This window comes from Rhinatrema bivittatum, chromosome 6 (assembly GCF_901001135.1).
Source record: "Rhinatrema bivittatum chromosome 6, aRhiBiv1.1, whole genome shotgun sequence".
NCBI lineage: Eukaryota > Metazoa > Chordata > Amphibia > Gymnophiona > Rhinatrematidae > Rhinatrema > Rhinatrema bivittatum.
Genome location: NC_042620.1, coordinates 22,875,728 through 22,898,876, shown reverse-complemented (window position 1 = coordinate 22,898,876; position 23,149 = coordinate 22,875,728). Strand labels below are relative to the sequence as shown.

Sequence of the window (23,149 nt, the reverse complement as noted above, 5' to 3'; positions counted from 1 at the left end):
AAAAAACACTCCAATGAGACCTGAGCTCTGGCCTCCGGCTTGGATTAAACCCTGGGCCAAGGCCTCGGCATCAGGACCTGGCCACCGAACTGGGCCCCAGTGTCAGGTCTGGGCCCGGGCTCTGGTGTAGGCCAAGATCCATGCATTGGAACCTGGGTCTGGCTAAAGTCCAGGCATTGGGACCCAGACTCCAGACCTGGTCCTGGGTTGGACCTGGACCTGGTTTCTGGCCTTGGCCAAGGGCAAGGCATTGGGACATGGACTCCAGACTGAGCCCCATCATTGAGGCTGGGCCTGGCCTCTGGTCTAGGCCGAGGCCCAAGCGTCGGGACCCTGCCTCCGGGTCAGGACCAGCATTTGACCTGGGTCTTGGCTGAGACCTAGGTATCAGGTCAAGGCAAAGGTATCATGACCAGGCCTCCAGGTCACAGTGACCTACTGCGGCCTAGGCCTACGGAAGGCCAAGGCTTCGGCCTGGGCCTTTCCAGTGGATCCCCACCGGATGGGTAAGTGGGGTTGGGGGGATCCTTGCTCTGGTATTTTTCTAGATGGGAGGGATGGATGGTGGAGACAGGAGACTTTGGGAGGCCCCATTTCATTTTTTTCTTGCTTTGGGGTTTTTTTTTTTTTTTATGTTTGATTCTTTTTTTATTTTTAATGAAAGAAACAAATTAAATATTAAATGAAGCAAAATTCAAGGGGAGAAAACCTTCCCAAAAATGAAACAAAACCAAAACCGATTTTTTACCCCTATAGTGCATTACCACCTATCACATGAGTTTTAATTATCTATGGAGTCTCTCATGAGGACTTTTGTCAAACGCCTTCTGAAAATCCAAATACACTAAATCTACCAGCTCACTGCTTGTTTATTATCCCCTTCAAAAATATGTAGCAGATTGGTGAAGCAAGACTTCCCTTGGGTAAATCCATGCTGACTGTGTCCTATTAAACTATGTCTTTCTATGTATTACCAGTATGTGATATTGTTCTTTAGAATAGTTTCTATGATTTTTCCCAGAAATGAAGTCAGGCTCACCGGTCTATAGATTCCCGGATCATCCTTGGAGCCTTTTTTAAAAAGTTGGCATTACATCGACCATCTTCCAATCTTCATGTACAATAGATTATTTTATTGATAGGTTACAAATTACTACTACTATGAAGGTCTTGTAGATAGGTTCTCTCTCTCTCTCTCTCATTTAAAAATGTCCATAAACACACCCCTTTTTCTTATCGCGGGCGTTATTGATGCGTTATTTAATGCATTTTGAGGAATCTAGGGGTTAGATTGAAAGCCTTCTTTGGGGCCGAGAGCTACTGATTGTACCTGATTGTAACTCACCTGCCAGTAAAGATCCAGGGATCTTCTTATAACATGAAATGGAGTCTGGGAGTGGATGAGGGGACTGCAGGCCTGGAGGCCGTTTTGGAGAAGCAGAGAATGAGATGTGTGTGTGGGGGGGGGGGGGGGGGGGGGGGGGGGTTGTTTTTCATTATGTTAGTAGGAAGAAAGTGGGTGGTCAGGAGGTCTGCAGAGGCCCATCATGTTTTCTGTAGGATGGGGAGGGGTAGGGGTGGTTATTGGGTTGGGGAGGCCCATCATATTTCTGTGGATGGAGGGTGGGGAGGAGAGGGTGACTGCAGAGAGAGAGAGAGATTAGTAGTTGCATTTGTGCATCTCACATGAGTAGCAGGATCAAGAAGAAGCTGTATTTATTTTACACAAAAGATAATATAGACTGCTGGGATGACCTAATTCCCACTATTCCTTTGTAAAGAAATAGTCTCATGAATAGAAGGTCATTCTTCACACCTTCACTTGCTAATTCATGAGAGTGTTAGATGTTTAATGCTCCCATATCAATGTCAGATGGAAAAAAAAAAAAAAAAAGAGCAATCTTTCCCATAAAGAAGAATGAGCAAGTAATCTGATTCACTGAACAGCCACCATATACAACCCTTATTCTTACTGTGTCAGCTAATGACACAGTGGTGATTTTTCATAATCTGGAGGAGTGTATATTAAAAGCTCTGCATGTATTCAGCGGAGTCTCCAATGACCAAAGACAAATTGTTCTCAGAGTGTGTGTGTGTGTGTGTGTGTGTGTGTGTGTGTGTGTGTGTGTGTGTGTGTGTGTGTGTGTGATAACAGCATATTAAGTGGCAATAGCCCGGAATACTTGATGTCTGCATTAACTGAATACATCTCTACTCAGGAGTAAACAAATCCCGTGGGTATACCGGGTCAGACTTCTGCCTGGCCGAAACCTGCGCTGGCTGTCCCTCCAATGCTGGGCCGGGGCCGTGGAATATTCATTCTCCCTGTTTGGCCTTTCGGAAGAAATGAAAATATATATTTTTTTTTTCTGCCAGGCCTTTTTTTTTTCTGGCGAGACACATGAATATACTATTGTATTGTCGTGAGCCAGTTTTGGCACAAAAGACTGCAGCAGTTCTTACAATGTACTTTCCGTTTTGCTGCTGTATTCCTTGGTTTTATTATTGACGCGTTTTATTTTAGGTGGACTGTTTTGTGATTTGTTTTATGTGCACAATTGTATTTAATGTTTTCATTATGTGACCTGCTAGAGGCAAGATTTTTAGGACTAAGCGGGTTATAAATGTCTGATAAATAAATCAAGCAACTGATTACAGTTTTAACACCTTTATTGTTCTTCTCTCTGGGGTACCTGCACGGAGCGGCAGTTACTACCCTAAGCAGCTTGCTGGACAGACTGAATGGACCATTTGGTCTTTATCTGCCTTCATTGCTAGGTTACAATTCTACTATAGCTAGCTGGCCACAAGTAGAATTATACTCCTGCATTTACCAAAACGATACCTACATGGAAACCATTATCCTGCTTTTATTCCTTTAAGTACTGCGAGGTCCACATTCAGTCAGCCGGTTTGGGGACAAGGTAACTGGCTAAAGTTAGCCAGCTAACTTGTCCCATATATTCAGCTGGAGGAACATCCCACTGAATATACCAGCCTAAAGTTATCCAGCTACATACAGCTGGATAACAAAAAAACCTAACCGGCTATGTTTGAATATACTTGGGTAGGTTTTCATGTTATCCGGCCTTGTGTGGCTGGATAACTTTGTACTTAACCGGATATCGTCTAAGATAAGCAACTCTGTCACAAAAAAAATAAATAAATAAAATGAAAAGGCACATCCCTTATACATAAATGCCGGCCCTGTCCCAGCACCCCTCAGCTTCAAGGAATGATCCCTCCCACCCTCCTCCCACCGCAACCTTTGTCCGATTTCATAAAAATTGTCCTAATAGGAACCCCGTGGACTTCAAGTGGTGTTACCCTTGGGAGCACTGAAAGTATAAACTGAGTTGATCCTCCCTATCATTGCAATATAATTTGTACCCTGATATAGCACTGTCCCATTGGTTATCCTCCTTCCACCAAGTCTCTGTGATGCCAGTTATGTCAGTCTCATCATTTGCTGCTATACACTCTAACTCTCCCATCTTACTTCTTAGACTTCTGGCATTGGCATACAGACATTTCAAAGTGTGTGTGTGTGTTTGTATTTACATTCTGCTTTTCAGTTGATAGGGATAATTTGGAATCCTTTAGCTCAGGTGATTCTTTACCTATAGGCACATGGAACCTCTCTGTTGGGATTCTCTAACTCTCCTGTATCATTAGTATCCTTCAAGGATACATTTCTCCAAACCATGCGCTGCTGAGCGACTGTCGGCTTTCCCCTTTGTTCTAGTTTAAAAGCTGCTCTATCTCCTTTCTAAAGGTTAGCGCCAGCAGTCTGGTTCCACCCTAGTTAAGGTGGAGCCCGTCCTTTCAGAAAAGATGGGCTCACCTTCCCCACAATGATCCCCACTCAGACCCTTTAACCCTCTCCACCATGATCCCCCTTTGCTTTGTCTGTTTCATGCTCTCACCCCCTCCCACCCTGTTCCCTGGAGAGGAGAGGCTGGATCAGAAAGCAAAGGGCTCCTCTCTTGATGACTGAGGTTTTCCACAGCAGTATTAATGTTTGGGCAGCCAGCCACGCTCAGCCCCCGGAGTCGCCACCAGGGATGCCAGGCGTTCACTGCCGCTGCGGCCCTTCTAGGTGTGCACGCACTTTGCTCCTTTTCTTAGGCCTCGTGGCGGGAATGTTCCCCGGGATGCTGAGTGACAAACCCCCCCCCAGTCGCGCTGCACCCTTCGCCTTCGAGACAGGTCTCCTGCTTGTTCCAGCGGTGCCGTTCACTCAGCGAGTTCCTGTTTGTTTTCTGTTTGCGCTTGGTGTTCCTGCTCTGTTCCTGGCGATGTCCGCTGGTTCCGGCCTCACTCCTGATGTCGTCCTTGTGAGGCTTCTCCTGTCCTGTTCCAGTCTTCGCTGTCCCTGTCTGCCTCCCGGTGCTTCCACGCCCAGCTTAGACTCCTCACTGCCTAGATCTCGGATCGGACCTCAACTCTGTCTTGTTCTCAGCCTGCGCTGACCTCGGGACAGACCTCGACGCCACTTCGCTCTCAGCCTGCTGGACCTCAGTTCGGCCACTGATCCAGCCCACTCCTTCCATCGTGCTCAGTCCGTGAGTCCCTACCGGCCACCAGGACCTGTGCTCTCAGCCTTAAAAGGGGGCAGGTGGCTAGTCAGGCGGAAGATCTGATCCAGTGGCAAGTCAGCTGCCGTCTGTCAAAGCCTAGGACTGCATCAACTTTACAGCAGTCCAAGGACTCATTGACCGAATAACGCGAGAAGCTGGAAAGCAGTAAATCTTCAGGCAGCTCGCTGCCCCCAGGTTTTTACCATCCTAGGCGCAGGCCTAATGAGCCTATTGCGAAATCTAGGCCCGCACTGCCAGCAGCCTTGGAAACACTTAAGAAACTGAAACTGAGATCCACACTGACCCCTATAAGCAGGCGGACAGGCAGCATTTCTGAGCGCGTGTACCTGCTGCCACAACCTTAAAAGGTGAATTTTAAAAGAGATGCACGCCCGCAAAACAGCAGATGCACGCACAAATAGTACATGAATATGTAAGTGCTGTTTTGTAAACCTCGCACATACATGCACAAGTACTGATGTGTGAATAAATTGCCTCATGTGAAAAAGGGGCAGGTTAGGAATGGGTCGGGACATTCCAGGACGGGGCCAACATTTATGCCTAGAAGTTGTGATTTTATAACCTCTCACCTGTGCATATTTACTTCTGTTATTTATCAGTTGTAAGCCAGAATAAAATTCTTTATAGCCAAATACTGACTGGTTGATGGGTCTGGGTAAACTGGGAGAAGTGCAGGCTGAAGAACCAGAGGGGTCTTGATGACCTAGAGACAGACTGGGCATACTGGTGGGCTAATTGGTAAAACTGGTCATTTCCTTCATGCGCGCATGTTACAAAATGTGCTGACTTGCGCATGCAAAAGCCAACAAGTACTAAGGAAAATATGGGGCGGATTTTAAAAGGGTTACACGCGTAAATCCTCCTGCGCACGCCGAGCCTATTCTGTAAAGGCCCGGCGAAGCGCGCAAAGACCCAGGATGCGCGTATGTCCCGGGGTTTTGTGAAAGGGGCGGGATGGGGGGCGGGGCTGGGCAGGGGCGGGACCGAGGCCTCCGGCACAGTGGCCATTTGCTGCTGTGCCAGGGGATCGCGCTCCAGCAGCCGGCCGGCGCACGCAAGTTACACCTGCAAGAGGCAGGCGTAACTTACAAAATAAAGGTAGGGGGGATTTAGGTAGGGCTGGGGGGCGGGTTAAATAGGGGAAGGGAGGGGAAGGTGGGGGGGGGCCGAAGGAAGGTTCCCTCCGAGGCCGCTCCGATTTCGGAGCGGCCTCGGAGGGAACGGGGAAAGCCATCGGGGCTCCCCTAGGGCTCGGCACGCACAAGGTGCACAAGTGTGCATCCCCTTGCACGCCGACCCTGGATTTTATGACATGCGCGCTGCTGCGCACGCATGTTATAAAATTGGGCGTACATTTGTGCACGCCAGGTAGCACGCACAAATGTAGGTCTTTCTTATGCTTGCTGTTAAATCGCCCATGTTGATGCTGTGTTTAAAGGTCTCTTTCAGGTCTTCCTTTTTATACTCGGTGATAAATCACCCGTATTGACCCACGGGTCGTAATGCTGCAAAAACATAGATATGGCATACTGGTAAATTCATTCTTACAAACGAGCTGGCTGGAGCCCTGAAGAAGGAGATTACTCCGAAACCCTGCAGAGTCGGGCGATTCCACAGCGAGCATAAGAAGGAGGACCTGAAAGGGACCTTCAAACACGGCATCAATACGGGCGATTTAACAGCGAGCATAAGAAGGAAGACCTGAAAGGGACCTTCAAACACGGCGTCAATACGGGCGGTTTAACAGCGAGCATAAGAAAGACCTGAAAGGGACCTGCGACTCAGCGGCATTTATTACAGAGAAGTTTCATCCCTACCAACACTGAGTTAAGTACTTCACCTGTGTATATGAGACTTTACGTTCACATAGTTTCAAAGCAACCGATGATTATACCCACAGCATAAAGAAGCTTTTAGCTCTCAAGGGTTACCAGGTGAATCTCTCGGACCCTGTGCTAGGACGATGGTAGCTGAAAAAACAAATATATTGTTTTCCATAGTCCATTATTAAGTGAGAAATCTGTCCATATTTTTGTAGTATTGTTTTTTTCACAGTTAGAGACTTTTTTTTCTTTAAAATTAGGAGCACACACATGTGCAAACAGGCGTGTTTTATTTAATGTGCGCACCATGGCACAATCGATATAAAGTTTGTGCGCATGTGAGCTTGCGCCCACTTACATCGTATATGGGCGCACGCGCACTTGTTTTAAAGTTACCGTCTCATCGCCTTACTGAGATAATATTTATTTATTAAACTGGGAATCATTGTTGATGGCCAAGTTATTTGAAAGTTAATTTTTTTTTTTTTAAGAATAGGCATTAGTATCGATGTAATTTCACACTGTATATTTGCTTAATGCTTCTAATCATTTGCGTAATGCTTCTCATCACCGCTGGCTTTCCTTTTAATTCCAGTCCCTAATATGCACATTTTCTTCTGTTGGGAACGACCGCTAATAATCTCTTAGTTGTACCCCTCCTTGAGTGAAATTCCTGGTTTAAAAGGCAAGTAATACCCCCCAACTAATCAATAATGTCTGTATTTATATTTCTATACATAAATCTACCTGTCTCTTTGCTTTCCTGGCCCTCACTGGCTCTCGCTCATCCTGTCTATTTCAGCTCTCTATCAATCTTCATGTGAAATCTACAGACACATGGGACATACCTCGGGCTTCTTCTACATCGATTCGGATGGAAGCGGGCCACTCGCGCCCTTGAGGGTTTACTGTAACATCACTGGTAAGAGCACTGGGCATTTCCATTCACATTAACGCAGCGCGTAAATAACTCACGATGCGATGACGTTTCATATTCAGGTCATTAAAGCAAAGCAGCCACTGAATCCCTTGGCACCGACACTTCAAGGCTGAAAAGAAAAAAAAATCCAATGAAGCAAGCAACAGTCTTTGTAGAATTTGTTTTGTTAGGAAGAAATGATGATGATTTTCCAGGACTTCAAGTCTGATATTTAATTTGTTCTGGCAAGTGATCTTGCGCTGGGTTATAGCAAATGGTGTTCTCTAAATAAGAAATAAGGAACAGAAGAGAAACCCAGAAAAAAAAGACATTGTTGAGCCATATGATACATGTAAAATGCAGGCGCGTTAGCGGGCGCGAGAAAAAAGTGTCGTGGTTACGCAGATTTTTGACATTCTGCATCACGTGCGTAAAAATCATAACCCGCAATAATTTTTTTGTGTCACGGGACTCGGCATCGTGGTGCATCGCGTGTCCAAACCTGGACATACTCGCACAAGCCCGGCCGGTATGTGCAGAAAGGGTTTTCAAAGCCGACCCCAAGTACGTGCGTATCTCCCACTATGTGCACATGTGTAAAGTATCGAAAAAGAGATGAGGCTTAGCCGTGTGGGGTGAGGCCAACAGATGTGCGCATATACAGGTTCCTCTGCCTCTTAACTTTACTACTGCTATGGTTGATGTGCAAGTCATCAAAAAAAAATCTAGGCTGAGCAGCAAGCTGTACAGGTTGAGGCAAATCGGGAAAAGGAAGACAAACCAGGGGGATTTGGAAGTCCTATCCCTAGCCTGGGCGAACTGGGAACAAACTGGTGAAACCTGGCAATGGCGTCGGCCCGGGTCCCTTTTAGTGTAAAACTTCTTATTTACCAAAGTTACCAAATACACAAACCTTCAGAGTGCAGTGTCCCTTATGCACTCCAAAGGCACATCAATAAAACATTTGCCATTTTCCCCTTCTTCTTTCCGCTCAGCCCTGCCCCCCCATGCAGCCCAAAACAAATCCATGCGACCCCACCCCATCCTTACGTGATGGAAGCGGGATTTGCGCGCACACGTGCACTCGTATATCAAATGGGGCGCACATGTAGGCTCTTTCAGCCTATTTGATATCACGCGCGCATATACGCCGGTATGTAAGACAGTAGCCAATGAACAACCAGTATCCCATAACTGGTTTACTCCCCCCTAACAGAAGATTTAGGAAGACAGGGAAGGTAAGAAAAGGTTATTTTTTTGGTCCAGCAGGGCTATGTAGTTGGGTATAGTAGCCACAACCCACGACTGTGGCAGCTATCCCATGATAAAAACATTTTTCACCTCTGCTGCCAAAAAAAAAAATCTATTGTTATTTCCTATGTTAAATCCCTCATTAGTGTGTGTTAAATTTTATGGGACATGCTGTAGGAGTCCTTCATTTGCATAAAAAGCTAACTTTTGCCTACTTATTATAATATTTGCATACAAATGCAGGACAGGATAAAAATTGCGTGTTTACTGTGCGCTAGACCCCTTTCAGCACGCAATACTGCCCTAATGGGACTGGATGAATGACCCTGTCAGTTTGGTTATCTGATCTTGTCCCCGCCCCATCCCCACCTCCACACCCTGGCTCAAAATTTCAATTGCATTTGTGGTTTTCCTTGGGAAAAAAAAAAACATAAAGATGTGTGGGAGAAGGGAAATGTTCATTTTGCAAATGTTCAGCAATATTTGCACTGTCACAAAAATATTTGCCATAGATTTGATTGCAGAAAACTTTCTCCCCAAAGACGTAGCTTGCTTGAAAGTTTACTATATTTCCAGCATTTTGCCTAATTTTTTGAAAAATAAAATGGCATAAACAAGCAGTTTTCAATAATTGCTCAAAAACATTTCCCATTGTATACTGTTTCAAAATACAATTTTAAAATTTCTTTCTTTTATTTTTTGAGGATGAAAAAATGCCTTTTTAGCTGCAAATATTTGAGTCCTCTCTGGGGGAAGTCGCTGTTGTTTTTCTGAGCATTTTCTTTCCAGCAGAAAATCGAAAGATAGAGGCACTAGCCAGAAATCACTAAAACATCTGTGTTAGAAAGCACAAGTTCTAATATTTAAAACATTTTTCAATTCTTTATAAGCAGACTATCATTCTGTTAAAAGAACTGCACTTTCTCATAGCTGTTGTTGCTTTTCTCTGTTGGTTTTTACAAGCCGAGTGCACTGTATAAGCCACTTTCGGATGCGGGTTAAATAGGTGCTAACCCACCCCCTAATGCAATATGGAAATTAGTGCCTATTTAACACGCGCCCAACATGGACTGAATGCAATATCGCTCATCACATGCAAATGCATGTGAATGAGGCTATTACTCATTCACTCCGCATTAAAAAAAAAAAAAAGTGTGCGTCTCAGACGCACATTTATCGCTCGGCTATTAACGCCTGCCTGGAGCAGGCATTAATAGCTGAGCGCATGTAAAAGAAGTTCAGTAAAGCAGAAAAAACTGCTTTTCTGTACTTCTTTTTTTTTTTTTTTTACTTAAAAAAAAATACCTTGGCAGACTGCCGAGTTCTGAAGATTGACGCCAGTGAACTCGGCATCGGTTTTCATAACCGGTCGTCTGCCAGTAATGAAAACGAATGCCGAGTTTATTGCCAGTAATGAAAACCGATGCTGGAGTTTACCGGCATCGGTTTTTGTAACCGGCAGCCGCAGCGGGGTCGCATTAGCAAGGATGCGCTAAGGTCGCGCAATCGACCCTAGCGCCTCCTTACTAGCGCGACCCCCTAATTTGGGTATAGCATGGCGTCCCCTTGCGGCGCCATGCGCACATTAAGAAAGCAGACGCTGGCTTTTCAGCGCTTTTTATTGCATCGGCCCCATTACGCATAATTTTGCTAATGCATTATATTTATCCAAGAGAAATACCATGATGCTTGGAATAAAATGCCAGAAATCTTGCTGCAGGAAATCTTACCTCTGCAAGGGAAAGAATGTAGCATATTCATGCCCTGTTTTTCTTTCTATTTCAGCCCTAAAGCTAACATTTTGAAAGAAAGGAACCAGCTCTGTTGAGCATAAAGATGTGGAGGGTGGTATTCAGCCGCAGTACGGCTGGGCTAGTTAGTTTATATATTCAGCGGCATGGCTATCCTAAAGTTAGCCCGGTAAGTTTATCGGGCGAACTTTAGGCTGTGGGAAGAGGGTAGAGTATGAAAGAGGGAAAGGAAACTGGAAAAAAAAAAGAGTTTAATGAAATGAAAATTAAAGAGAATTAAAGGGGAAACTGAAAGGGAGAAATGAAAGAAAAGTGAGAAAAGTAAAAACAATTGTCCATAGAAATAAGGTGGAAACGTTGTATTTTTTTCCACATCAAATGATGCAAACTGCATAGAAACACAAGTAACTATCGCTGCAAAACTTGAATTTAAAAACCTTTGCTGCAGAATTTCGTAATGCCTGCCGCAGATTCTGTCCCTCAGTTGCCTCAGGAAACCAAGAGGCTCCTATTCCAGTCGTGTTTGTTCGTTAGCAGGACACAACAAAGAGGAAACCCAGGAGGAGTAGCACAGCTTCATTTTCAGGGATACTAGATCAGGTTCCCTCTTGTCTTAAGGGGCTGCTTTAACTATGGCTCAGCTGTTAGGCGCACAGGAGAATCCTTACCATCTTTGTTCAAGTGGTTTAGATTGGTGTCAGCATTGTGATCCAAGCCTGTGGAGATTCTATCGTTCAGTCTCATCTGGGGACGTAGCTCTGTACGCGGTTCAGTCCATTAGCGTCCCATGCAAATGTCCCAATACTGTGCATGTGCCTGAGGCCACTGGGCGCGGCTCGGCACCCCGTGCAGCCCAGGCTGCCACAGAAGGAATGTGTGATATTCTGTTCTGTTTCAGCTGATGGTTACTGACAAAGCATTTCCCCATTTTCCCCATAACAGTCCCTTATCGCTTCAGTGGCCACAGGGAGCAAGCCCTTAGCCTGAATGGTAGCACCTGGATATCTAAAGACTGCACCAGGTACCCTATCATTTGTAACCCTAAGTGCCACCTGAAGATCTCCCTTCCTTAAACTAATTCAGCTGGTACCCTCTGGACTGCGTGCCCGTCTCCCAGGGCTCCACAGCCAAGCATCCCGGCTCCTCCATCTGATAAAATGTGTCACACTATCCCAACTTCATGGATGTCCTATCCCATTATCATTCGGATGGAAAGCTTGTTGCTCATAAAAACCCTCTCGATGCCATATGAAATAATAATAATAATAATAATAAGCACATTAGTTCCTAAACTGCATTCAGTGCCTTTCCAGCCAGTCACATTTTACAATATTAGATGATTCCTCCCTGTTTATGCTCGTTTTATCATTTTCCTCAGCAATCTGATCATTTGCTGTCATGTCCTAATGGAATATGTACCAGCGAGTACAATATGAGCTGTCAGAGAAGGATGCCTTTTATGTACTCATTCTGGGCGTCTCGCAATCAGGAAACAGTGCCTCAAATAAAAGGACCAAATTGATGCTTCTGCTTTCCTCTAAATCACCAAAACACGAATCGCGATCCTCAAAAACCATGAGACATTTAATTGTCCCAGTAAGTATGGGGAAGTTTGAAAAAGGGCGTAAGTTCCGGTCTGAGCCTCGCGGGTTAGGTGAATTTTGCAACAGGCGCGCGTCCACTCCGTGATCCGTTTCACCGCTTCATGCCATCAGTTTGCCCGCCCTGCAGCTGGGTCCTCCAGAGCCCCCTGGTTCGTTAGCCTGCACTCCCCCCCCCCCCAATTACCCCCAGACCCTGCAAAGCCCTAACACATGCCTGTAACCGTTGATTGTTTTGGTTCCACCTCCTCCTTAGCGGAAGAAAAAGTTGCGCGCTGAGGTGCGTTAAGTACTTGCACGTGCATCTCCTGGGCCTGCCCTGGAACAGCCACCCTTCACCCACAGCACATCCACACCGTGCGCCCCCTGTTCCCTCCCATGCAAGATATCTGTGCTTCGGAGGCACTTGTGCACACACCTAGGTGCCTTACAAAATCGACTGGACATGCACGTGTGCTGCATGTGTACATAGCGCCCTAGTCTGGCGCATGCAAGCCTTCTAAAATTCATCTTTAAGGCTTTTTTGCATGAAAAATAGAATAAAATACCTAAAAGCACTCAAAGATGCTAAAATGTAGGAAGTCAGTATTGAAAGGAAAACAGCTAAGTAAGGTGTGGACAGATTAAATGTATCCAGCTAACTTACATGGGATATTTAGCAGCATGTCGGTGTCGGCGCTGCTGACTATTTCCGTATTTTGTGCTACTGAACCGGACAAGTTCTATCCAGATAAGTTAACTGTGCTCTGTGGCAGGTCTAACTTTTCCAGTAAATTCAAATATTGGCACTTATCTGGCTAAGTTAGCCCGATAAATAACGCCGCCCCTATCCGCCGACTGCCCCCCCCTCCCTCCGCACACATTATCAGGTTATCTACTTAGTCAGATAAATATCTTATCTGTCTTAGTGGCAGCCACTGAACCTAGCCAGATGTTCAGCGGCTGCCACTTATCCAGCTAAGTCGCCTTGAATATCATGCTCTAGGTGTTTTGTGAGAATTTTCACGTGAAAAACTCTTTTGGGAAAACATTTCTCAGAAGGAGGCATGGCAGACAAACATTGGCTCATAGTACACTATATGCAATAGTTTACAGTAAATATCATAAGAATGAGCAAAATCATGCAAAGTAGCTCATTATCATGGGATTTTGTAAAAACTGGTGCATGAAAAAGGGTTCTCAAGGCCCATTTTCACAAAAACATAACTATACCTTAAAGAGGCGATTATTTTTGGCTAGCCTGGGGGAGTAGTGTTTCACGTGACGTTGGCCCGTTCCTCCCGGTAGTCCCAGATCCCTGGTGATCCTACTGAACTCTCCACACTGACCCCCTCGTCCCTCAGGAAGTGTAAATGTGCAAAATGTGAGAGAGTTGGTAAGTTCTTTTCCTCCAAGCCCCAACCTTTGCCTCAAAAGTAGCCGCAAAGGCCCACACCCCAGTCTCCCCTAAGCTTACCCCATATAGGGCATGCGTTCTAGGGCTAGGAGTGATCCCCTGTTTCTCCTTCACTATTGGTGACATTTTACAAAATGGCACCTGCTGACTCCATGCACCTTTTTGCTCAAAAACATTTTACTTTGAGAAAGGTGACCAAAATGATAGAGGGGATGGAACAGCTCCCCTATGAGGAAAGGCTAAAGAGGTTAGGGCTGTTCAGCTTGGAGAAGAGATGGCTGAGGGGAGATATGATAGAGGTGTTTAAAATCATGAGAGGTCTAGAACGGGTAAATTGAATCGGTTATTTACTCTTTCGGATAATAGAAAGACTAGGAGACACTCCATGAAGTTAGCATGTGGCACATTTAAAACTAATCGGAGAAAGTTCTTTTTTACTCAACGCACAATTAAGCTCTGGAATTTGTTGCCAGAGGATGTGGTTAGTGCAGTTAGTGTAGCTGGGTTTAAAAAAGGATTGGATAAGTTCTTGGAGAAGTCCATTACCTGCTATTAATCAAGCTGACTTAGAAAATAGCCACTGATATTACTAGCAACAGTAACATGGAATAGACTTAGTTTTTGGGTACTTGCTAGGTAATTATAGCCTGGATTGGCCACTGTTGGAAACAGGATGCTGGGCTTGATGGACCCTTGGTCTGACCCAGTATGGCAGCTGCTTATGCTCTAAGGCGTGCTTGGAAATTCTTCTTAATCAGGACTATTTCTGTATATTTCTGCCATATTTTCTTGATCTCTGATTGCATTGCTTGGTACTTAAGGATCTTTGCTTTCTCCATACGATCCACAGAATTGTCTCTAAGTGTTGACACCTCTATCAGCAATGCCGTTCTTGTATTTTCATCCTTCACCACAATATCTGGTTTTCTACCATCAGACTTCCTGTCGGTGGGGATAAGAATGTCCCAGGTGATTCACAACTCCTTTATTCTCTTGTGTTCTGTTAAGGTTGTGCTCCCAGGGTTTGTCTGGTACATCCATGTTATAATGCTTACACCGGTTCCAATGAATCAGCCGTGGCGCCTTTTGAGCTTCTCATCTGCGGGCCTTCTGACATCAGCACATCACATCCAGCGAGGAGACGTGTAATTGTTTCCAGTTCTGACCCGCAGAATCTGCATTTATCCGTTTTCCCAGGCACTTCTATGCTGGCTGTGACCCATCTTGTCTGTAGTCCACTATCCCTGTGTTGCAATTATCAATCTCTCATCTATAGGTTTGAGTTTTCTCAGCAACAAACAGAAACTAAGAGGTGAATTTTAAAAACTGGGCATGTGCCAAATATGGGAGATGTGCACGCGTGGGTGTTCTGGCGTGGGGCCAAGAGGTGTGCATGCAAATAGCTTATCGCCTGAGTACGCAACCGAGTATATTTGCACGGACAATTAATTCTGCTATGTAGGAGGTGTGAGTCTCAATAAAACTATTTCCAGGCATCTATGGAGTGTTTGAGAGGTCTGGGTTAAAGAAACAGAGGGGGTTTGCAGGAACTAGCTCTAAACTGGTGAAACTGATGGACAAACTGGTGAAAGTGGTCATAGCATGGACTTGGGCCTGTTATAAAGTTCCCTCACTTGCGTTGCTCAAAGCCAACATTATGTGGCTGGGCGTACATACTAGCAAAATTAGGAGCCTACATACACATGCCAGGGCTATTTTAGAACATATGTGCGTACGTGCACACAGGATATACCACATATCTGGCCACGCACCCACACACACACATTCGTGTATACGTGTGCTCGCTCACCTGTTTGAAAGTACTGTATTGTGTAGTGGATTTCCATTGACCAAAAATATACATCAGTAGCAAAGAACAATTTACCTTACGCAATATATAGTCTCATGTCAAATTTATAAACCAGGTTTTTGAAATTCTGTCAGAGTTGGTTAAAGCTGTAGGAGATTGGTAGCATGAAGTCTGACCAATTAACCCATCAGATCTGAGGAAACTTAAGAAAAAAAATGCTATCAAATTGCAAGCAGGCTGAAATTTGCCTGATTTCCGTTCCATCCCGCAATGATATGGAGGAGAAACCGGTGCTTTATTATAAAACAGCATCATTGTCTTCTCTGTGTTTGATGAGCTGATCCCGTTATTATAATCTGTAGTCCCTACATTAGCCGTCTCAGTAGGGATATAGCTCTGCAGTGGGAACACCGCCTAAATTCCACTCTGATTAACATGTGTTCCGTTTCACTTTTCTGCCTAATCTATTCTAAAAACTCTGTCAGTGGGGCACCTTCCTATCTGCTGTTTGCTTTCTGGTTGTGTGAAAAGCAAGGTATTAAAGCGATTCCCTTCTCACACTTAGGCTTAACCTGCCTTGTAAATTCGAGCACCGGGATTATTATACTGCAGGCCTGCTCTGCTAGGTTTCTGTACCCACGGAGGCTTTCTGGCACTTAAGGCCCGGTTATGGCCAATCGATAATGCTTAGAAGTCGGTATGGTCCGCCAGATGACATGATCCAGGCTTAGTTTCCACTCAGCTGGATATTTATCCATTATTGAAAGCCTTTGTTTTCTTCAGGAGAGAGAGAGAGCAAAATGGGAAGGTCTGGCCTCCGGTTCTGCTGGCTGCTGCCCCCTTTTTTTTTTTTAGCCCGGACGCGCTTTGGCTCGGAGGTTCCTGACATTCCCAAACAGAATCAGCTTTCAGGAGCAGCACGACATCCCCGGGGCAGCCTTTGGTAAACGTTGATTTTGCTGGCCTGCATTATAAATATGCTTCACTGTTTGCCCCGGGAGATGCTGAATGACTGAGCAAGCCAGCAGCAAATCCCAGAATTTAGCAGAGGCAAGGTGCTTGTGAGGTTTGCTTTGAAAAAAAAAACTTCTGGTGACAGTTGAGGTCATTTGTTGAATGGTTCTCAACAGTTGCAATTCCACAATGCTGTACATCACTCTGTCCATGACAAGAGTGCAAAGAAACGCCTGCTACTCCATTTCCTTGCATTTTTCAGTGCATCTTTGTGCAAGGATTTTAAATTTTCCGCAGCGTCTAGAAACTTTCACACATACACCCCCCCCCCCCCAAAAAAAAAAAATTCCACGTATGCAAAAACGTGCAAAAAGCACCAGAAGACTTTTGCCTGATCTTTAAATGTAGCCCTTTGGGGGCAGAAGTCCGATGGTGTATTTTGCACATTTTTTCTTTGTTTGCAAGCACAGTTTTTCCCTTCTAAAATTTTTCCAGAAAAATACAGCCTGGAGCAAAATCGTGCAAGGGAGTTACATTCTCCTCCGGTGCTTTCTATTCTTTACTGCGTTTGACTTTCTCTGCAGCTTGCTCTCCAGCTTCAGTACATAAAGAGCCCTGGGCCTGACGTTATACTGCAGGGGTGGGACCACCGGCATGTCATAAATAAATCAAGTGACAGCGCGCTGCTTCTATGTGATTCATATTATTGTGGCTGTGAGGGATTTATAGGGTCTGCTGCCATGGCATTCCACTCTCATTCTTCGCGATTACGTTTAGCGACAAGCAGAAAATCCACACTATTGTACCTTGATCCCCAACCCTGCCATGACCTGGGTGTATCCCACACGATTGGAGTCTCCCTCCAGGTCTTTTTTGCCTGGGGGAAATACCTGTATTACGGGTAACGTTTTGCATTACGATCCAATATTGCGATTTTTTTTTTTATTTTTTTTTTTTAGTGGATCTTTGCTAAAATTGTAACAGACGGAATGAGGCAGAATGGATACGCTCTTACAATGCTGAACACAATTTCAGTCGAAGATGAAAGGCTTATTTCATTTTGCATGGGAAAACGACAAAAACCACGTAGAACCCAGAGGCTAGAAAATAAAAGGATGTACTAATGCACAAGCTTGCAAAATGCACTGGGGTCTTGCCCTTCTTCTTCTGCATGCTGGAACAGCACCGAACCTGGCTGCCTGCAGCGATTTTGGAAAGGCGGCCTGCACTTTGGGGGCAGATAACATGCATAATAGCAGGGAACTAAATAAATAATGCCTTTGCTCGTCCCCACAGCCCGGGCACCAGTCGGCAAAGCAAGTGCAAAGCCCGAAGAGCTCACTGGACCCGTGCCAGCCTTCCCTATTTCCCGCGTACGGGCTGGGCGCGCTGTTTATCGTCTCGGGCACGAAAACCCCCGATATTGAAATGCAAACGCAGACGGCGCATGCGCTCTCCTTGCACCACGAGGGCGGCAGCCGGAAGCGCAGGGTAAGCACCGCGCAGAGGAGCTCGTTGTGCTGCTGCCGCTTTGTCACCGATGCAGTAAAAAGAAAAAAGAAAAAACAAAACCTAATTTGTAATCAGTGTTACGTTTTTTCTTCCCCGCCCCCAATGCAGCAGCTCCGTAGGCTTCAACCTATTTTGCTTCAGCCGTCCAGCTGAGCTGGATAAGTCTGCTCATGGTGGGTTACGTTTCCAGCCGGATATCCCGCCCGGTTTACCCGGCTGCACTTGATCTGGAAGCCTGCCCCAGCTGTCCAGCATCCTCATTTCTTTTTGGCTCCCCATATTTCGGCGTAATATGATGACCCCCCCCACCCCGTTCTCTTATTTCGTCTGCATTAAGTTCGGCGCTTTCAGGAAAATGACGAGGTTTTGAGATACGCAGCAGTGCTTTTCAGGCTTGATTTTCAAAGCAACGTAGACGCCAGAAACCCTGCGTTATGCGCGCGAGCGGTGTTTTGAAAATCGAGTAGGAGCCGATGTGCGGAAAAGTCCGTGCCTAGCTTGGTTTCGCTTGTGCTTTTTACCTGCTGGGAGGTAAAGCCATTCCGGGGACGGAGTAGCGACTTCTGCACATACAGAGTGTGCGCGTTATTACCCCGCCCGTGCGGGTAATTTGCGTGCACACTCAGCCCGATTTTCACAGCAGTGTTTGCTTTGAACAATTCTTAGTAAAGTCCGCGTGTGCAAGGTACAAGCCCTGCCTCCCTTCCCCCAAGCCAGACAGGCTTCACCGCTAAGACAGAACTGGGATAGGATGATGCAGATTTACGACCCATTTGCAACTGTATGATAGCAGGTAAAATATTAACATAGCCACAAATGAGTTTTTGGTAAAAAGTTTCATAACTCCTTAAACCTTGCTGGCACTATGGCAGATAACTTTTCCTACACTTCTATCTCCACACTGGCTCCCAATAAAATTTAGGATCGAATACAAAATTCTATTCATACTACCTAAAGTAATATATGAAAACCAAACAAACTGGCTTAGTTCATCAATAAAATTGCATGCTCCAAACAGAAACCTCAGATCAGCAGATAAAGGAGTATTAAAGATCCCACCTTCTCGTTCCAAACAACTCAAAAGAGAGCAATTTCACTTGGAAGTCCCAAACTCTGGAACACCCTCCCAATAGAATACAAGAAAACTTCAGAACTTTCAAAAAAGAGCTAAAAACATGGATGTTTACCAGAGCCTAGCAACTCCCCCACTGACTCAAAAACACCGCTCCCCTCCTATAACACTAGGAAAACAGATGGACCCAAGAAAGTTGTGATTATTACTCAGTTCTGTAATATGTTTTGATTAAAATCTACAGACCTAGTTCATAAATGACATCTTCTATGTTAGCAACCATATGAACCGTTTTGGAAATGCTGTTAAAACATCGTAACTTTGTAAACCGTTGTGATGGCGAAACCCAATGACGGCATATAAAACTCGATAAATACATAAATAAGAGACTGAACAAGTGCAAAAGCCAAATTAAAAGCACGATCTGTTTCTCCATGTGATCCTCCTTAACCTTAATCTTCCTTGGGATTTTATTGTTGGTTTGCGTCTGGGTCTTGACTCTCCTCCTGGCTTCCTTGTCAGTGAAAGGGGGTGGAGATCCAGTAGGGTAAGCCTCCCTTTGCAACCTCCCAAACGTTCTTGCTTTCTATTTTACACCCCCTCCCAGCTCACCTAGTCCCGCCATCAGAGAGAAGGTCCCTGGCCAGTGTGTCCAGGACCCAGGAGGGTTTCCGGAACGGGTTCCAAAAGCCTGCCGCTGGGTGCCGCCACGGCGCAATAGCTTGGACTGCCTCCTCCGCCCCTCAGGCGCTGTGAATTCTGCCTGTGCAGTATCCCCAGCCCTGGCTGACCTGGGGATCGAGTTCAGCTCCTCCGCAGGGCAGTGCCGACCATTCCCACTGAGCCAGCAGGCTTACCCTGATTCTTCTCATGTCATCGGAGCGCAGCGCCGAAATTACTCCCAGCCAAGGGCACTTTTCTTTTGTTCTGGGTTCCTCAAATCATCGGCAGCACCTGGGAACATTCCAAAGGTGATTTAAATTGTGAACCTTTTTTTTTTTTTTTGGAAGGATAATCTCCCATGATGTGAGCCGGGTTGAAAATCTCGGGAAGCAGATCTGCTTTTGTAATTTCTGACAAATCCTATGTGGGCATTTCAGGTTCTCTTTCAAATTCCGTAAAATTTGAAGATTCCGTCACAAGGTCGCCTGCACACCATCTGCACGTTTCCAATCGCAGGTCTCCCTGACGCTGAAGGGCTGTAAAAAGGGAATGAGAAGGCAATGCTGCAAAACTCACCCTGCCCCCAACTCCGGCCAAGACGAGTGCTGGACCAGCAAATAAATGCTGCTGTGCCCGCAAGCGTAAGAATGAGAGAGAGACGTTTTATTAAAAGGCACTAAGGAGTCTGTTAAAGTTTTCTCCCATTTTGTGTCTATGGTAAAAATGCTCCTACTGCAGTTTTCCAGAAAGTATTGCGCGCCTGACTTTCCTTGTCCAAACGTTGTCCTGGCTGATTTCCAGCCCAATCTAGCCAGCAAATAGAGTACTCGGACTTCATAGCTTATCGACTCCTCCACAGTAAAATGGCAGACTTCCACAACGTTATACTGCGAGCTGTATCCCACTGGATTGTCCAAACCGGAGTCATGCATTGCCATGGCCAGCAAGGAACGCTCATACCATGTCACACCCCCCCCCCCCCCCCGAAGGCCTTACCCCAACCCTAGTTTGCAAAAAAAAAAAAAGCCCCCTTCCCCCTGCCATAATGCCCCCTTCCCCCTGTCATAATGCCTCTGTATCGCTCCATGGTGAGACCGCACCTTGAATACTGTGTACAATTCTGGTCGCCGCATCTCAAAAAAGATATAGTTGCGATGGAGAAGGTACAGAGAAGGGCTACCAAAATGATAAGGGGAATGGAACAACTCCCCTATGAGGAAAGACTAAAGAGGTTAGGACTTTTCAGCTTGGAGAAGAGACGAGTGAGGGGGGATATGATAGAGGTGTTTAAAATCATGAGAGGTCTAGAACGGGTAGATGTGAATCGGTTATTTACTCTTTCGGATAGTAGAAAGACTAGGGGGCACTCCATGAAGTTAGCATGGGGCACATTTAAAACTAATCGGAGAAAGTTCTTTTTTACTCAACGCACAATTAAACTCTGGAATTTGTTGCCAGAGAATGTGGTTCGTGCAGTTAGTGTAGCTGTGTTTAAAAAAGGATTGGATAAGTTCTTGGAGGAGAAGTCCATTACCTGCTATTAAGTTCACTTAGAGAATAGCCACTGCCATTAGCAATGGTTACATGGAATAGACTTAGTTTTTGGGTACTTGCGAGGTTCTTATGGCCTGGATTGGCCACTGTTGGAAACAGGATGCTGGGCTTGATGGACCCTTGGTCTGACCCCGTATGGCATTTTCTTATGTTCTTAAAGGGGTAGGAGCAACACCCAGTCGCTTCTGCCCCCTCCCTGCTGTAATCCAATATGGTGCTGGCTGACGCATGGCTCCCCTTACCCTTTTGGAAAATTGGCACTTAGTATGTAGTGCCCTTAGATAGGTGGCTGGCGGCCATGAAACTTTGCTTTTCATGAGTTTACTTGAAATTTGAAGATGTAATAGGTTCAGCCCTGGCTTGTGCTTCCCCGTCTAGCTGGGGGTGCATGGATGACGGAGCTCACAGTCCCTGGACACGACACCCAGCGGCCGCACTCTGGGTGCACTCATAGCAGGTGTCAGAAGGATCTGCGGACTGGGGCAGCCCCCGGCTCAGGGCTGCCACGTAGATGACTGAATGGACAGGAACTGTTGCTCTCTGGGGGCCACAACCCGGTAGAGGCTGGTTGCAATGGAGCTGGGTTTCCAAAGAGGCAAAAAGAAACTATCAGCTTAAAAATAAATACAATAAAATAATTGGATCATAATATAGATTAATTTTGTGGGACTGATAAGTCGTTGTAACCAATAAAACTAGCCCCTCCCCCCCCCCCAAAATAGTTTGAATACATTGTCATAGATGATATTATAATTTGAACACACTGAAACCTGTACATTAATTATCCCTGCAAAGCAGGCTTAAATAATTAGCACCACGTTTTACCAAAATGTTATATTGTTTATACTGAAGGCGATGTGCAGCACTGCATTCCCTTGGAATCTGTCCAGTCTCTCCTGGGCCCTACCACGGTGCCTGGAAGGCCTCATAGGAAGCCAGGACTGAGAAATGACCCTGGAAAGACAAAACAAATTTGTTTTGGACCCTTAAATTCCAGATATCCACCCTAACCAACATCTGACTGTGCTGGCATGACTCCATGAGCAGCAGCGCAAGCCAGGGTCCTCAAAATGTCCACGTCTCCATTCCTTGCTGCTGTTTGTGGGTCTTATTCATCTGTCTCCTATCTTTTCCCTCTTGTTATGTGTCATTTCTCGCTTTTTCATACTTTTATGGGATGTAAAGATGTGCCTGGTGGTAGGACTATCTTCCTGTTTTTAAATGTCTTTCCGTGGACACACTCACCGTTTGCTCCCGGCACATTGACGTTTGACGTGAATCCTCGTGTTTGCACCACGTTTCAACAGGGAGCAGCCTCACTATTCACGCAAAGTAATAACGGTGAGCGTGGCCAAGTAGCTCTACCGTGGAGCTTCAAAAAATCTCACATCTCCTTGGGAATGGATCAAAAATCGTGCAGACATTGAAAATGGGGATTCGTAATGATTTTGTTGCCCTGTAAACTTAGGTACCTGATTTTATAAAAAAAAACATATTTTTGGCATGCAGTGTGGGTGTGTGATGTTGGGGGTGGGGAGGCGTTGGATGGTGGGGTGTTTCCTATATTAACATTCACACTTTTACAACAGTGGAAGGCTGTCAGTACAAGGTGATACTTGTGTTGGGGGAATCCGTCCTGAAAAGTGTTGCGGGCATTACAGCCTTGATCTGTAAAACTGTTTCCCAGGACTGACAGCAGACAGCATTATCCCTTGTTAAAACTGAAACATTAAATAAAGCTGCTCAGTCATAATGCTCTAACGTTATCCTGAAATTAAAGCATGGCTGCCACTGAATTATTGAGCAGGTTAACCAGTATTTTCGTACATTTTTTTTTTAATGGTTTGTGAAATGTTCATTTAACCTTTCATATGCTGGATGCGGTGGATTGGCTTTTATTTTTTATTTTTTTCACTGTCTGTACCGCCCGGTGTACGTGGGCCTCCTCAGCTGCTCTGCCAGAGCTTAACTGGAGGTGAAGCCATGCCAGATTGCTAAAGGAAGAATAGAGCTCAGATTTATCGATGACGAATGGAATTAAATTCCAAAAGAAAATGACGACGAGACGGGTAGCCCACTCTACAGTGTGAAATCTTGGCCGTAAATTGAAAGCCAGCTCAGAATTGTCAGAAGGCTTTCGCTTGTTGAAGGATGGAAGGATAGATTTATGCAGAGTGTGGGAGGAACCCCTGGGAGTCTGGGGGGAGAGAAATTAAGTTTTTCTGTGTCTGAGCTTGACATA

At 45.5% G+C, this 23,149-nt stretch overlaps 1 protein-coding gene across 1 annotated transcript in view; it reads left to right on the top strand.

The window, feature by feature from the left end:
* Positions 1–23,149, top strand: part of CNTNAP5 (contactin associated protein like 5) — a 690,244-nt gene that overhangs the window by 403,692 nt on the left and 263,403 nt on the right. Inside the window, exon 11 of the mRNA XM_029605214.1 lies at positions 7,227–7,346. Coding sequence (XP_029461074.1) covers positions 7,227–7,346 — 120 coding nt within the window. The remainder of the gene's footprint in view (positions 1–7,226; positions 7,347–23,149) is intronic.